General features: G+C 38.9%; 1 protein-coding gene across 5 annotated transcripts in view; it reads left to right on the top strand.

The window, feature by feature from the left end:
• LOC139763917 (uncharacterized) overlaps positions 1-15,478 on the top strand; it is a 197,696-nt gene that overhangs the window by 122,617 nt on the left and 59,601 nt on the right. For all 5 annotated transcript variants that reach the window (XM_071690358.1, XM_071690357.1, XM_071690355.1 and 2 more), the window contains 2 exons: positions 8,585-8,822; positions 14,586-14,736. In XM_071690358.1, coding sequence (XP_071546459.1) covers positions 8,585-8,822; positions 14,586-14,736 — 389 coding nt within the window. The remainder of the gene's footprint in view (positions 1-8,584; positions 8,823-14,585; positions 14,737-15,478) is intronic.

Genomic DNA, 15,478 nt, shown 5'->3' with positions numbered 1-15,478 from the left:
ATAGAGTGAATTGGAGCGATGTGGTATACAGGGGTTGACGTGCTGTCAGTGGATTGAATCAGGGCATGTGAAGCGTCCGGGGTAAACCATGGAAAGCTGTGTAGGTATGTATATTTGCGTGTGTGGACGTGTGTATGTACATGTGTATGGGGGGGTTTGGGCCATTTCTTTCGTCTGTTTCCTTGCGCTACCTCGCAAACGCGGGAGACAGCGACGAGGTAAAAAAAAAGAAAAAAAAAAAGAAATGATGTACATTGAAAACCCTCATTCACATGCTAACTTTTATTTAAAGTTAGTGTAAAAAATTATCTTTATATCGTTGTAGAATAGTTTACCAGAATTCATGAGATGTTTTGGAAAGATCATATTTCATACAGTAATTAGACGCACAAATTTCGAAAGTACAGCCAAAGCAAGAATATTGGTAGGTGTCTTTCTCTCTACAGGATCTTTTGTTGGCAGTGGGTTTATTAGGATTTCTGAGAAAAGAATTATCTTTTTGAAGTGTGACAGGTTAGCAGTGAGCACATTAACATGAAAGCTGTATTTAAACATGATTTTGGAATGAAAGCTGTAAGGTAAGCCCAGAAAAAGGAAATACAGTTGTCCCCAAAACCACTAGAAACAACTGATTCATTGGCGGTTAACCATTTACATACTGGATAAATATTTATTGTAAGCCTACTCTGCTCGATTATATCTCAGCTGCAGGTGGATATGTTTAGTAGGAATGAGACTGTTTTTGTCTATCTCTATGTTTGGATCATTAGTTGAATATGTAATTGCTTCTTACTTGTATAGAATTCGTACAGCAGATGGACATAATTTGTGAATGCAACATTGCTGCTTTGAATTTTCATATTCTGCAGATAAAACTGGTAAATGTATTTATGGATGGGGTAGTAAGGATCCTTGAGCAAGGGTCGAGTGTGTTGTATTTTGGAGTTGTGGTTAGGGGTCATGGGAGGTGAATCACATGCATTCAGCAGATGACATGGTTATGGTGGCAGAGTCCATAGAGTAACTCTGAAAGCTGTCAGCAGTTTAGGATAATGTGTGAAAGGAGAAAGTTGAGGTAGAGGTTGATCAGAGAGTTGAATAGAAGTATGGTAATGAGGTACAACAGGAGACTAAGGCTGGATTGTTCGAGTAAGTTTGGAGGAAGGTAAGTGCTTTAGGTAGTACCTTGGAAGTGCCCAAACCATGTCAGGTAGGGCAAAGATGGTTTATGGAAGTTATAGTAGTCCTGTAATTACACTGTTATGTAAAAGGAAGTCTAAGGTCTTGATTGCAAAAGAAAGGAAGGGGATGAACATGAAGTGCCATGCGGCAATATTTGGTCTGAGGTGGTTTGATTATGTACGGAATGATAGTGCCTAGAGAGATGTAGTAGTGAGTGCAGTCAGATTGAGAGGGTTTGCAGATAAAGTCTAGACAAATGGAAAAGATTAATGAAGAAAGATTAACTAAGAGGATATATGTGTCATAATTGGAGAGAGCAGAAGAAAGGAAACTGAAGGAGATGGAACATGGAATGAATGAGACTTGAGGGTATCAGGTCCAGAATGTTCAGCAGGGTAAGAGACTTGCATAGGATAGAATGAATTGGATTGATGAGGAATACTGCTGTGTGTAGTCTATTGTATTCTGTCTGTTGGCCGAATCAGGGCATATGAAGTGGTCAAAGTGACAATTTAGTCTTTGAAAGTTGGTTGTGGATGTCATGATCTGGCTTTTGGACATTATACATGAAATGTAGAGATTGCACATGAGACCATTGTTCATATGTTCCTGAAATGACGTTGCTTGTAACTGAAAGGTGGAGTTGGCATTAAAATCAGGGAAAAAGTTAATCTAAAGAATTTGAAGCAATCATTTGGTGAATGAGCTTGCTTCATTGAAGCTTTAGCCTGAAGTCAGTTATTAGTTGAGATGGATTTTACTCCAGGTCATTGGTCTGTTAAGGACATTATCTTGGAACAATAGATTAATTAATCTTATTTATTTATTTATTTTGCTTTGTCGCTGTCTCCCGCGTTTGCGAGGTAGCGCAAGGAAACAGATGAAAGAAATGGCCCAACCCACCCCAATACACATGTATATACATACACGTCCACACACGCAAATATACATACCTATACATCTCAATGTACACATATATATACACACACAGACTTATACATATATACACATGTACATAATTCATACTGTCTGCCCTTATTTATTCCCATCGCCACCTCGCCACACATGAAATAACATTCCCCTCCCCCCTCATGTGTGCGAGGTAGCGCTAGGAAAGACAACAAAGGCCCCATTCGTTCACACTCAGTCTCTAGCTGTCATGTAATAATGCCTGAAACTACAGCTCCCTTTCCACATCCAGGCCCCACAGAACTTTCCATGGTTTACCCCAGACGCTTCACATGCCCTGATTCAATCCATTGATAGCACATCGACCCCGGTATACCACATTGATCCAATTCACTCTATTCCTTGCCCGCCTTTCACCCTCCTGCATGTTCAGGCCCCGATCACTCAGAATCTTTTTCACTCCATCTTTCCACCTCCAGTTTGGTCTCCCACTTCTCATCGTTCCCTCCACCTGCGACACATATATCCTCTTGGTCAATCTTTCCTCACTCATTCTCTCCATGCGCCCAAATCATTTCAAAACACCCTCTTCTGCTCTCTCAACCACGCTTTTTTTATTTCCACACATCTCTCTTACCCTTACATTACTTACTCGATCAAACCACCTCACACCACCTATTGTCCTCAGACATCTCACTTCCAGCACATCCACCCTCCTGCGCACAACTCTATCCATAGCCCACGCCACGCAACCATACAACATTGTTGGAACCACTATTCCTTCAAACATACCCATTTTTGCTTTCCGAGATAATGTTCTCGACTTCCAAACATCCTTCAAGGCTCCCAGGATTTTCGCCCCCTCCCCCACCCTATGATTCACTTCTGCTTCCATGGTTCCATCTGCTGCCAGATCCACTCCCAGATATCTAAAACACTTTACTTCCTCCAGTTTTTCTCCATTCAAACTTACCTCCCAATTGACTTGACCCTCAACCCTACTGTACCTAATAACCTTGCTCTTATTCACATTTACTCTTAACTTTCTTCTTTCACACACTTTACCAAACTCAGTCACCAGCTTCTGCAGTTTCTCACATGAATCAGCCACCAGCGCTGTATCATCAGCAAACAACAAATGACTCACTTCCCAAGCTCTCCCATCCACAGCAGACTTCATACTTGCCCCTCTTTCCAAAACTCTTGCATTCACCTCCCTAACAACCCCATCCATAAACAAATTAAACAACCATGGAGACATCACACACCCCTGCTGCAAACCTACATTCACTGAGAACCAATCACTTTCCTCTCTTCCTACACGTACACATGCCTTACATCCTCGATAAAAACTTTTCACTGCTTTTAACAACTTGCCTCCCACACCATATAATCTTAGTACCTTCTACAGAGCATCTCTATCAACTCTATCATATGCCGTCTCCAGATCCACAAATGCTACATACAAATCCATTTACTTTTCTAAGTATTTCTCACATACATTCTTCAAAGCAAACACCTGATCCACACATCCTCTACCACTTCTGAAACCACACTGCTCTTCCCCAATCTGATGCTCTGTACATGCCTTCACCCTCTCGATCAATACTGAATAAAAAATGAAGATGGGTGTAGTCAAATGCCAGTGTTTGTATCCATGTCAGCAGTTGAAGCAAGTATACTAGAATAGGAAGGCCTTGCCTAAGAGTTGACCAGCATCACAAATGGATTGAATAACTCAGCTACTGGGTCTCAGGTCTTGTGTATGCCATTGGAATGATGCTACCAGACAGTATTACCCAGATTTTGGTTTTGATATTTGTACAGGTTTTATTCACAGGCAGTAGGCCTATTGCAACTTGTATGTGTGAAGATGTGGAAAGCAGTTTGCAGGGATAAACGAGGAGTGGCTGCAGGGGATATGTGGAAGAGTTGTACCTAAAGCAACTAACTGATTGTGATTCAGAGGGAGAGCACAGTTGCAAATAGTATATTTAGCTTTGATTAATCTTAATATATTATATTCAACTCTTAGTTTAGAGATGACGATGCCTGTACTGTATTTACTCAAATATCAGGTGCTCATTTTCCTCAAAAGATTATTACAAAAGTGGGTGCGGCTTACAGTAGAATACAGATTAAAAATTTTTTTCAAAGATTGGCCTCCTCCACTGCCAGATCTGTTGTACACAATTACATTTGGGATATGTTATATGCTCTCCCCAACCTATTTTTTCACTAACATAAATTAGAAATATGTTTTTGATACATAGATCACTTTAAAACAGTTTGCATTGCAGTAATACAAATACAGAATGTTTTGATCGATTATATCCACAGTCCCCCATGCACATTGTTGCCAGATTTTTTGTGATGATACTAAAGTCTTTGCATATCCATTACACATAATTTTCATCACATTGCACATGTGTATGTAGATGGGTTGGGCCATTCTTTCCTCTGTTTCCTTGCGCTACCTCACTAACGCGGGAGACAGCAACTAAGTATAATAAAAGGAAAATAATGTAATGAATAATGAACACCATGCTTTTTTCCAAAGGTCTTAGAATTTAAACATTAACACGCAAGCACTTCCTTTAGTAAACATATTAAGATGCTAAACTTTTTAGATTTAGTGTGTCATAGCATTCATATTGTGATTATTATATTGTACTATATGTGTACATGGATGGGTTAGGCCATTCTTTCGTCGGTTTCCTTGCGCTACCTCACTAACACGGGAGACAGCGACAAAGTATAATACAAAAAAAATGGGGAGGAAGTTTTACACTCATGGGACCCCATTTCCTGAACGTTCTTTACAATCATACAACTTCCTAAATTTGTCTGCTGTTTGCAGTACCCTTCCTCAGTCATCTTATTTCATTCATCCAGGACTCTTATACCATAGAATTACTTCTTTACATCTCTTTTAACAAGTTTGTTGCATAATTTCTTGTTATGTCCTCTGTTTGTTTAATTCCTACATATGTGGAAGAACTGTTTACTATCTATTTCATCAGTCTGTTTTACAGACTGAAAAGTTGTGATGAGATCATGTTTTTCTGTCCGTGCATTAGGATTTAAGATAAACAAATAGATAGCATCTCCTTACAGACTTTTCCTCTGCCTATCAAGTTTTTAGCTAAGTATTGAAAATGTTCTCATGTGATTTTATTTTAACCCTTCCAAAATGAGCTAGAGTCCAGCATCAGTTAGTTTTACCATTGTCATTGAAAACTGTCAGTCATCATAAAACTGGTTGTGTTTATACAATAATGAGAGTGGATGAAAGCTTTATTTTACCATATGGCGATGATTATTAATGTATTTAGGTAATACACAGAGCAGCATACTGTACTGTATGCTGCACTGTATGTGAGAAATTATGTTTAGAAATATTAAAGGGTAGGATAGGCCATTTTGATAACTGTTTCTTTCTCTACACTTTGAATCTTCAGAACTCTCCACCCTCCCATGTCTGTCTCAGCAACTGTGACCTCTCACGTATTAAAAGACAGGTTTTTCACTTTCTCCAAAATTCATAATTACTTTCCCCTGTCTTCTTTTTCCTTACTCATTAACTTCTTTACATTTCAATTAAGGCTTGGTCTTGATGTTGACATTAGTGTGTGACTGGAACCTCCAGCATAGAATAAAAAAGAAATGCCTTTTTTTGTAAATATGTATCAGGTTGCTAAACTTTTTAAGTTACATGCTTCTCAGACAGTGAGGTTGACACAGCTTCTTTTGTTCATGCACTCAGATGTAATATTTACCTTGTGAGGTTTTGGCTAAGTACACTGTATTAAAGATTTCCTCTTTAAGATTGGTACTGGAAGGAGAGAAATGGAGAAGAATGTGTGAATGATGTATGGGAGTGAGGCATGTAAGGACAAGGATAAGTGGAGACTTTTGCTGTGGTCATACTCTTGGTGGGAGTTCCTAGTTACTACAGTACTTTCTCTTTTCTGAGCTAAACAAAGTTTGTCATTTAGTCAGGTGTCATAGGATATGTTCCAAAGCCTGGGATTCATGTTGCTAGCTTGTCATGGTACACTCTATCTTGTCTGACATTTTTCAAGTACAGTGACCAAAACCGATCACAATAATCAAGGTGGGGACACATCAGTGAAATGTTTTCCTTTTTTCACTGCGTCTGTGCTTTGCGTGTTTGGCTTTAGGTCATATAAGATTATTATGCCCACTCATTCACATTTTGTAGCTCAGCAGTATTGATACTACAGCTCGCTTTCCCGGTTTTACTGCTGCTGTGTAAAACTTTGCATTTATGGATGGTAAAGTTTGTTTGCCACCTGTGAGCAGTCTATCAGTTTGTCAGCTTGAAGACATAGATATTCAATGCCTGTTAAGCATTATTTCCCAGCTTAAGTAACTTTTCTGGACACTAATATCTTACTGTGGAGCCTGTTATCAGTGTCATTGATATATTTGAGAAAGAGACCTGGTCTCAAGACTGTTCCTTGTGACACACCACTTTGACAAGTGGAACTATTTAGAATATAACAATATCTGTTTATGGCCAGTCTTCCAATTTGTTAACCACCGATTACAACCTGATATTTACCATTTGACTTAACTTTGCTAGTGATCTGTAGTACAGGAAATAATCAAATTAATCTGAAAATCATAAGTTTATGACACCAGCTGTGTACTCTTATTTTACATGCTGATTATATCTAAAGAAATGAAACAGATTTGTCATACATAGATAATTTCATGAAACCCATGCAGCAAATTGTTGGACTGTGGCATGGATTGTCATCTTTGGGGTCACATTCTTTAGATACTTTTTTTTCAGCTTTGTATGATTCCTTTCTTTCTCATAACTTATGATTTCACTAAGTCTACCCCTGGCTCCATGGACCTTCATTTATGGTCTTCTGAACGAAGAATCAATTGTTTACTTTTGTTTCAAAAATTCTGCAATGTATTTATAAATGTACAGTACTTCAGAGCTGTGTGACAAAGTGATGTAGGTTTTGTTTCAGGGTTATGAAGAGAGCTTTTGGTAAATGTGAATTAATATCTTTGTAGGAATGCAGGCTTTATGTAAGAATTTTCATTTTTGCTTACATGATTCTGTTTCTTCAATAAGTAGTATGAAATAAAACATCATACGTAAGAAACCCTTTCCAAACAATTATCTCCAGTAGGCAATTGGATACAGTGTTTTGATTTTTATGTTTCCTTCCTTTTAAACTTCTTAAAATGTTAAACATATAAGATATACTATTTTTTTATTAGTATTCTTGTCTGCTCAACTGTATCTTGTAAAGGAATATGCAGGCTGTTTGTGATACTGTAGCATGAGGTGCTTGTGTCTGTGGTTTTGAAATTTGTACTTCATGAGATGCAATGATGAATTTCTTTGCTGCATCAACTAAACTTATTATGAAGGGGTTTTCTTTCTCAGAATAGTCTTTTAAGAAAAATTTGACCATGTTAGAGTTAGAACTTTTGCCTATTTCTTTCAGAAAAATTAGACCATGTTAGAGTTAGAACTTTTGCATATAGTCCTCAGAATAAACTTTTCACCAAATCACAGTTGGATCTCTTTAAGATAAGGTTATAGGCAAGTTGCTGTTGACTGTGAGTTGCCAGAATATTGAATATTGCTAAAGGTGAGTCTTATGGGGATTCATCTTGAGCATTGTAGGGTGAGTATAGGGAATGATGAGACTTAACCATGAGTAGATATTTTAGTATATGATTTCAGTACATCATTGTACTCTTAAATTTTGTGGTCAAATGTTAAATTTTGTGGTAAAATGTTCAGGTCCAGGCATGAATGAAGATATTTCTCCCAGCTTACTATTAAATTTTTGACACACATATGACATTAGTTTCTTGGTTCTCTGATGCATGAAACTGTTATGGGAATGCCAGTAGAATGACATCCTAATGGTGGACTCTGTCCTGGTGCCAAAGATATTTGTTTTGGGATCTTGAATCCTTCAAGCCTTAGATGGGAAGTATTGCATCTTAATAATTATGAAATGCTTTTGTTTAATGATATGTTTAGGGCAGCATGGGAAATTTATATTCATATAGTCTATAAATGGATAACTAGATTGGCGATAAACTGTTTGCTGTGGTTGCTGGGGCTTCCTTCCCCCTCCAAACTTTATAATCCATTGGCCAAAATATGTCAAGGAAAGATACAGCTAATGCACCCTGGCTTGTCCATTCATGGACCTGAAAAATCTCATCCTTAGCTCAGTGAAATTGACCAGAAGATTTGGAATTTTTTTTTTTCAAATTCTTGTTTTTATATGCAAAGTGGTTCACTTATAAGTTTTACTGTAATTATTATTTACTTTAGGTGATATTCCATTATAGAACTTTTAAGTCAAAATCTATTGTCAGTACTAGTTTCTCTCTACTTCCCATAGCAAGTAATTTATGAATTAGCATAACAGGAGAACTTAGTGTATAGAAAACAGATGATTAAGATTTGCATTTATTTCAGGTTACTTGTTATCCAAACGAGAAGGGCAGCCTGGTACACCTGAGAAGCCCCTCTCGGACTTGGGTCGTGTATCCTACACTTCATATTGGAAGTCTGTTATACTGGAGTACCTTTATCATATGCGGGACCATAATTCCTTTAGTATTCAAGAGGTGGTGAAGGAGAAGGCCATGTACCCTGCTGATGTGGCTTACACTCTGAATATACTTGGATTTTTTAAGAGAGATATGAATGGCCAGTAAGTTATAAGGAACTTTGCTCAGCAGTAATGATAATGAAAGGCTTACAATGATAATGAAAATGATAATGCATTTAGGTGGTATATGAGGATAGGGGATAGGGGAGAAAGAATACTTCCCACGTATTCCCTGCGTGTCGTAGAAGGTGACTAAAAGGGAAGGGAGTGGGGGGGCTGGAAATCCTCCCCTCTCGGTTTTTTTTTAATTTTCCAAAAGAAGGAACAGAGAAGGGGGCCAGGTGAGGATATTCCCTCAAAGGCCCAGTCCTCTGTTCTTAACGCTACCTCGCTAACGCGGGAAATGGCAAATAGTTTGAAAGAAAGAAAAGATGAGGACAACATATAGAAATGATGTTTAGACCCCTTTTTTATGTAGAAAAGAATACAGGGAGTACAGGAATTGTGGTTTATGCATCCTTATTATAGATAAAGTCTAAAAGATTTAATGAAATTTTGGTATCACCCAAAGCAAAGACCAAGTTTAACTCAACATTTGTTCATCTTATAGCATGTTGCTGAAAAGTAGGAAGGCCTTTGCTTTAGTGTAAATTTGTTCTTTCATTTTCTTGACACTGTTCACCTCTTTACAAAGCGTTTATTATTCTTTCATTATTGTATTTATTCATTATACTTGATCACTATTTTCTGTGTCAGCGAGGTGGTGTCAGGAATCATTAGAAATGAAGAACTACCCATCCACTCATATACACATGTACTTGAATAAACGCCCATTTTTTTTTTTTTGCCGCTGTCTCCCGCGTTTGCCAGGTAGCGCAAGGAAACAGACGAAAGAAATGGCCCAACCCACCCCCATACACATGTATATACATATGTCCACACATGCAAATATACATACCTACACAGCTTTCGATGGTTTACCCCAGACGCTTCACATGCCCTGATTCAATCCACTGACATTACGTCAACCCCGGTATACCACATCGATCCAGTTCACTCTATTCCTTGCCCTCCTTTCACCCTCCTGCATGTTCAGGCCCCGATCACACAAAATCTTTTTCACTCCATCTTTCCACCTCCAATTTGGTCTCCCACTTCTCCTCGTTCCCTCCACCTCCGACACATATATCCTCTTGGTCAATCTTTCCTCACTCATTCTCTCCATGTGCCCAAACCATTTCAAAACACTCTCATCTGCTCTCTCAACCACGCTCTTTTTATTTCCACACATCTCTCTTACCCTTACGTTACTTACTCGATCAAACCACCTCACACCACACATTGTCCTCAAACATCTCATTTCCAGCACATCCATCCTCCTGCGCACAACTCTATCCATAGCCCACGCCTCGCAACCATACAACATTGTTGGAACCACTATTCCTTCAAACATACCCATTTTTGCTTTCCGAGATAATGTTCTCGACTTCCACACATTCTTCAAGGCTCCCAGGATTTTTGCCCCCTCCCCCACCCTATGATCCACTTCCGCTTCCATGGTTCCATCTGCTGCCAGATCCACTCCCAGATATCTAAAACACTTTACTTCCTCCAGTTTTTCTCCATTCAAACTCACCTCCCAGTTGACTTGACCCTCAACCCTATTGTACCTAATAACCTTGCTCTTATTCACATTTACTCTTAACTTTCTTCTTTCACACACTTTACCAAACTCAGTCACCAGCTTCTGCAGTTTCTCACATGAATCAGCCACCAGCGCTGTATCATCAGCGAACAACAACTGTCTCACTTCCCAAGCTCTCTCATCTCCAACAGACTTCATACTTGCCCCTCTTTCCAAAACTCTTGCATTCACCTCCCTAACAACCCCATCCATAAACAAATTAAACAACCATGGAGACATCACACACCCCTGCCGCAAACCTACATTCACTGAGAACCAATCACTTTCCTCTCTTCCTACACGTACACATGCCTTACATCCTCGATAAAAACTTTTCACTGCTTCTAACAACTTGCCTCCCACACCATATATTCTTAATACCTTCCACAGAGCATCTCTATCAATTCTATCATATGCCTTCTCCAGATCCATAAATGCTACATACAAATCCATATGCTTTTCTAAGTATTTCTCACATACATTCTTCAAAGCAAACACCTGATCCACACATCCTCTACCACTTCTGAAACCACACTGCTCTTCCCCAATCTGATGCTCTGTACATGCCTTCACCCTCTCAATCAATATCCTCCCATATAATTTACCAGGAATACTCAACAAACTTATACCTCTGTAATTTGAGCACTCACTCTCATCCCCTTTGCCTTTGTACAATGGCACTATACACGCATTCCGCCAATCCTCAGGCACCTCACCATGAGTCATACATACTTTAGATAACCTTACCAACCAGTCAATAATACAGTCACCCCCTTTTTTATATATATATATATATATATATATATATATATATATATATATATATATATATATATATATATATATATATGTTTGATCGAGTAAGTAATGTAAGGGTAAGAGAGATATGTGGAAATATAAAGAGCATGGTTGAGAGAGCAGAAGAGGGTGTTTTGAAATGGTTTGGGCACATGGAGAGAATGAGTGAGGAAATATTGACCAAGAGGATATATGTGTCGGATGTGGAGGGAACGAGAAGTGGGAGACCAAATTGGAGGTGGAAAGATGGAGTGAAAAAGATTTTGAGTGATCGGGGCCTGAACGTTCAATGCAGGAGGGTGAAAGGAGGGCAAGGAATAGAGTAAATTGGATCGATGTGGTACACCGGGGTTGACGTGCTGTCAGTGGATTGAATCAGGGCATGTGAAGCGTCTGGGGTAAACCATGGAAAGTTGTGTGGGGCCTGGATGTGGAAAGGGAGCTGTGGTTTCAGGCATTATTGCATGACAGCTAGAGACTGAGTGTGAATGAATGGGGCCTTTGTTGTCTTTTCCTAGTGCTACCTCGCACACATGAGGGGGGGAGGGGGATGGTATTCCATGTGTGGCGAGGTGGCGATGGAAATGAATAAGGGCAGACTGTGAATTGTGTGCATGGGTATATATGTATGTGTCTGTGTGTATATATATATGTGTACATTGAGATGTATAGGTATGTATATTTGCGTGTGTGGACGTGTATGTATATACATTGTGTATGAGGGTGGGTTGGGCCATTTCTTTCGTCTGTTTCCTTGCGCTACCTCGCAAACGCGGGAGACAGCGACAAAGCAAAATAGATAAAAATAAAAATATATGTGTGTGTGTGTGTGTGTGTATTTGGGTAGATGGGCCATTCTTCCTCTGTTTCCTGGTGCTACCTCGCTGATGCTGGAAACAGAGATTATGTATAATGGATGAGAGAGCTTGGGAAGTGAGTCAGTTGTTGTTCGCTGATGATACAGCGCTGGTGGCTGATTCATGTGAGAAACTGCAGAAGCTGTTGACTGAGTTTGGTAAAGTGTGTGAAAGAAGAAAGTTGAGAGTAAATGTGAATAAGAGCAAGGTTATTAGGTACAGTAGGGTTGAGGGTCAAGTCAGTTGGGAGGTAAGTTTGAATGGAGAGAAAATGGAGGAAGTAAAGTGTTTTAGATATCTGGGAGTGGATCTGGCAGCAGATGAAACCATGGAAGCGGAAGTGAATCATAGGGTGGGGGAGGGGGCGAAAATTCTGGGAGCCTTGAAGAATGTGTGGAAGTCGAGAACATTATCTCGGAAAGCAAAAATGGGTATGTTTGAAGGAATAGTAGTTCCAACAATGTTGTATGGTTGCAAGACGTGGGCTATGGATAGAGTTGTGCGCAGGAGGGTGGATGTGCTGGAAATGAGATGTTTGAGGACAACATGTGGCGTGAGGTGGTTTGATTGAGTAAGTAATGTAAGGGTAAGAGAGATGTGTGGAAATAAAAAGAGTGTGGTTGAGAGAGCAGAAGAGGGTGTTTTGAAATGGTTTGGTCACATGGAGAGAATGAGTGAGGAAAGATTGACCAAGAGGGTATATGTGTCGGAGGTGGAGGGAACGAGGAGAAGTGGGAGACCAAATTGGAGGTGGAAAGATGGAGTGAAAAAGATTTTGAGTGATCGGGGCCTGAACATGCAGGAGGGTGAAAGGCATGCAAGGAATAGAGTGAATTGGAACGATGTGGTATACTGGGGTTGACATGCTGTCAATGGATTGAAGCAGGGCATGTGAAGCGTCTGGGGTAAACCATGGAAAGTTGTGTGGGGCCTGGATGTGGAAAGAGGGCTGTGGTGTGGTTGCATTATTACATGACAGCTAGAGACTGAGTGTGAATGAATGTGGCCTTTGTTGTCTTTTCCTAGCACTACCTCGCACACATGAGGGGGTAGGGGGATGTTATTCCATGTGTGGCGAGATGGTGATGGGAATAAATAAAGGCAGACAGTATGAATTATGTACATGTGTATATATGTATATGTCTGTGTGTGTATGTATATGCATACATTGAGATGTATAGGTATGTATATTTGTGTGTGTGGACGTGTATGCATGTGTATATACGAGTTGCACCAGTCAGATGCATTGATGTCAAGGTCAGGCTAGCATTGCCACCATTGCTTTTATGTGTGCTAGGACTACCTTTTCTTCCTTCATCTTGAACATTTCATTATATGTTGGCTTTCAGTGCTGAAAGAGTCGCTGTCCTTAAAATTGCTTTCCACACTCTCTGAAGACAAAGCATCATTGTCAAATAACTCGGAAACAACTTTTGCAGGGTCCTCTGAATCTAGCTGAAAGCTACTGCATTTCTTTTGTAGAAAATTCATGAGAATGTGTTTTCACTGGCATAGTTAAATGATGAATGACTGGAGAGAAGTTATTGTACACTATGAGCCAGTTAACTATCCAGGCCCATTGGGTGGCATTGAAACAGAGGTGCAAAACTTGATGCGTTAGTTATGATACAAAAGAATATAATTGAAAGGAATTCAAACAGCAACAGAACACTGGGTCCTTTTGAGGCAGTTTGTGATCGTGGAATATATCAGAAATTCGCAAAATAGTGTGGTAAGGTGGAAGTTACATAGATAATTCAAAGAGAAAAACCTGAAAAATGTCATTTTGACTATGGAGGTGCAAATAGTGAAATTTGTAGACTTGAAATGAAATATATATCGTGTATTCTTAAACTTGACTAATGTACTGCTTTCAACCACTCTATTAAGCAAGTTCTTCTGTACGTTAACAGTCTTGTTGAAGAAAAAGTACATTGCTTCGTTCGAGATAAATCGTTTGCCACAGATTTGTATCCATTACTAAGAGTAAAATTGGATGAACGTAATTTACTGGATAAAGATAATTATCAATGCTTTTAATCATTTTGAATAATTGTATTAGATCACCTCTGTACCTTCTATTTTCTAAGCTAAATAGATTCAAATTGTATGATCTCATCTTGTTGGATTTGTTTCTCAGTCTGGGAATCACCTAGGTAGCTTGACTCTATACTTTTCCAGTATTTTTTTTTTTTTTTTTTGTTACCAAAACTGAATCCAATATTCAAGATGTGGATGAACCAATGAATTGTTAAGTTTACTAGTAAGGATGATTTCCTTGGATAAAGAGGATTCATTCATCTCATGTAGATTTATGTCTGGAGGAGATAAGAGAATGGGAGCTTAGCTGTGCTTTCTAAGCATTATACATGACAGCTAGAAAGTGAGTACTAGTAGATGAGGCTATTGTTCATCTGCTCATGATGCTACCTCGCTAAGGTTGGAGAAGCAGTTGTGTATATATAAAACGTAACATTAAGTTAGAGAATTATTTGTTAGTAATGGGAATGCTTTATGTTTGTGCAGGATGGTGGTGAGTATTGACTGGGCAGTTGTGGGTGAACACTACCAGAAACAACTCAACAATCCTCGACGGTTGAGACTAGATCCAGAAGCTCTCCGTTGGTCACCACTAATGGCTGGTCACAATAGTTCTACCCATCAAGACTCGGATGAGGTGGGTGTCTTCTTACAGGAATTTATCATTCAGGAATATGACTTAGGAAAGGGTGAAAGTTTGTTGGATATGTGTGCTAAATAGGAATTTTTGGTTACAGAAGTGTTTTAATCCCAATTTATCTCAAAAAATGGCTTGATATAGCAAATTTGGAAAGTTTACATCATGATTTTGCAATGGAAAGTAAATTAAGAGTATCTTTTGGATGCTAAAATGAAAAGTAGCTTGAAAGGGACTAAGTATAATTTTACTTAGGTAGACATAGGGTAAGAGTTGAATTTTTCGTTAACATAACATTGGGATGTCTGGTCAGCATTTTGAGACTTAATCTGAAAATACAGATATGATAATTAAAGCGTTGAAAAAAGATCTAGTTTGCAAGCTTGGTTACTCTCATATAAAAATATGTAGGAGTAAAGTGATGTGGTTTGATGATTTTGTGTGTGCTGCTGGTGAGATATCTAGGATTCAAGGGAAAGGATTGAAAAGAACAAATAATTGTGAGGAAGAGTTGAGATATATATATATATATATATATATATATATATATATATATATATATATATATATTTTTTTTTTTTTTTTTTTTTTTTATACTTTGTCGCTGTCTCCCGCGTTTGCGAGGTAGCGCGAGGAAACAGACGAAAGAAATGGCCCAACCCCCATACACACGTACATACACACGTCCACACACGCAAATATACATACCTACACAGCTTTCCATGGTTTACCCCAGACGCTT

The sequence above is a fragment of the Panulirus ornatus genome, chromosome 48 (assembly GCF_036320965.1).
Source record: "Panulirus ornatus isolate Po-2019 chromosome 48, ASM3632096v1, whole genome shotgun sequence".
NCBI classification, from domain to species: domain Eukaryota; kingdom Metazoa; phylum Arthropoda; class Malacostraca; order Decapoda; family Palinuridae; genus Panulirus; species Panulirus ornatus.
This window is presented reverse-complemented; position numbering and strand designations above follow the sequence as displayed.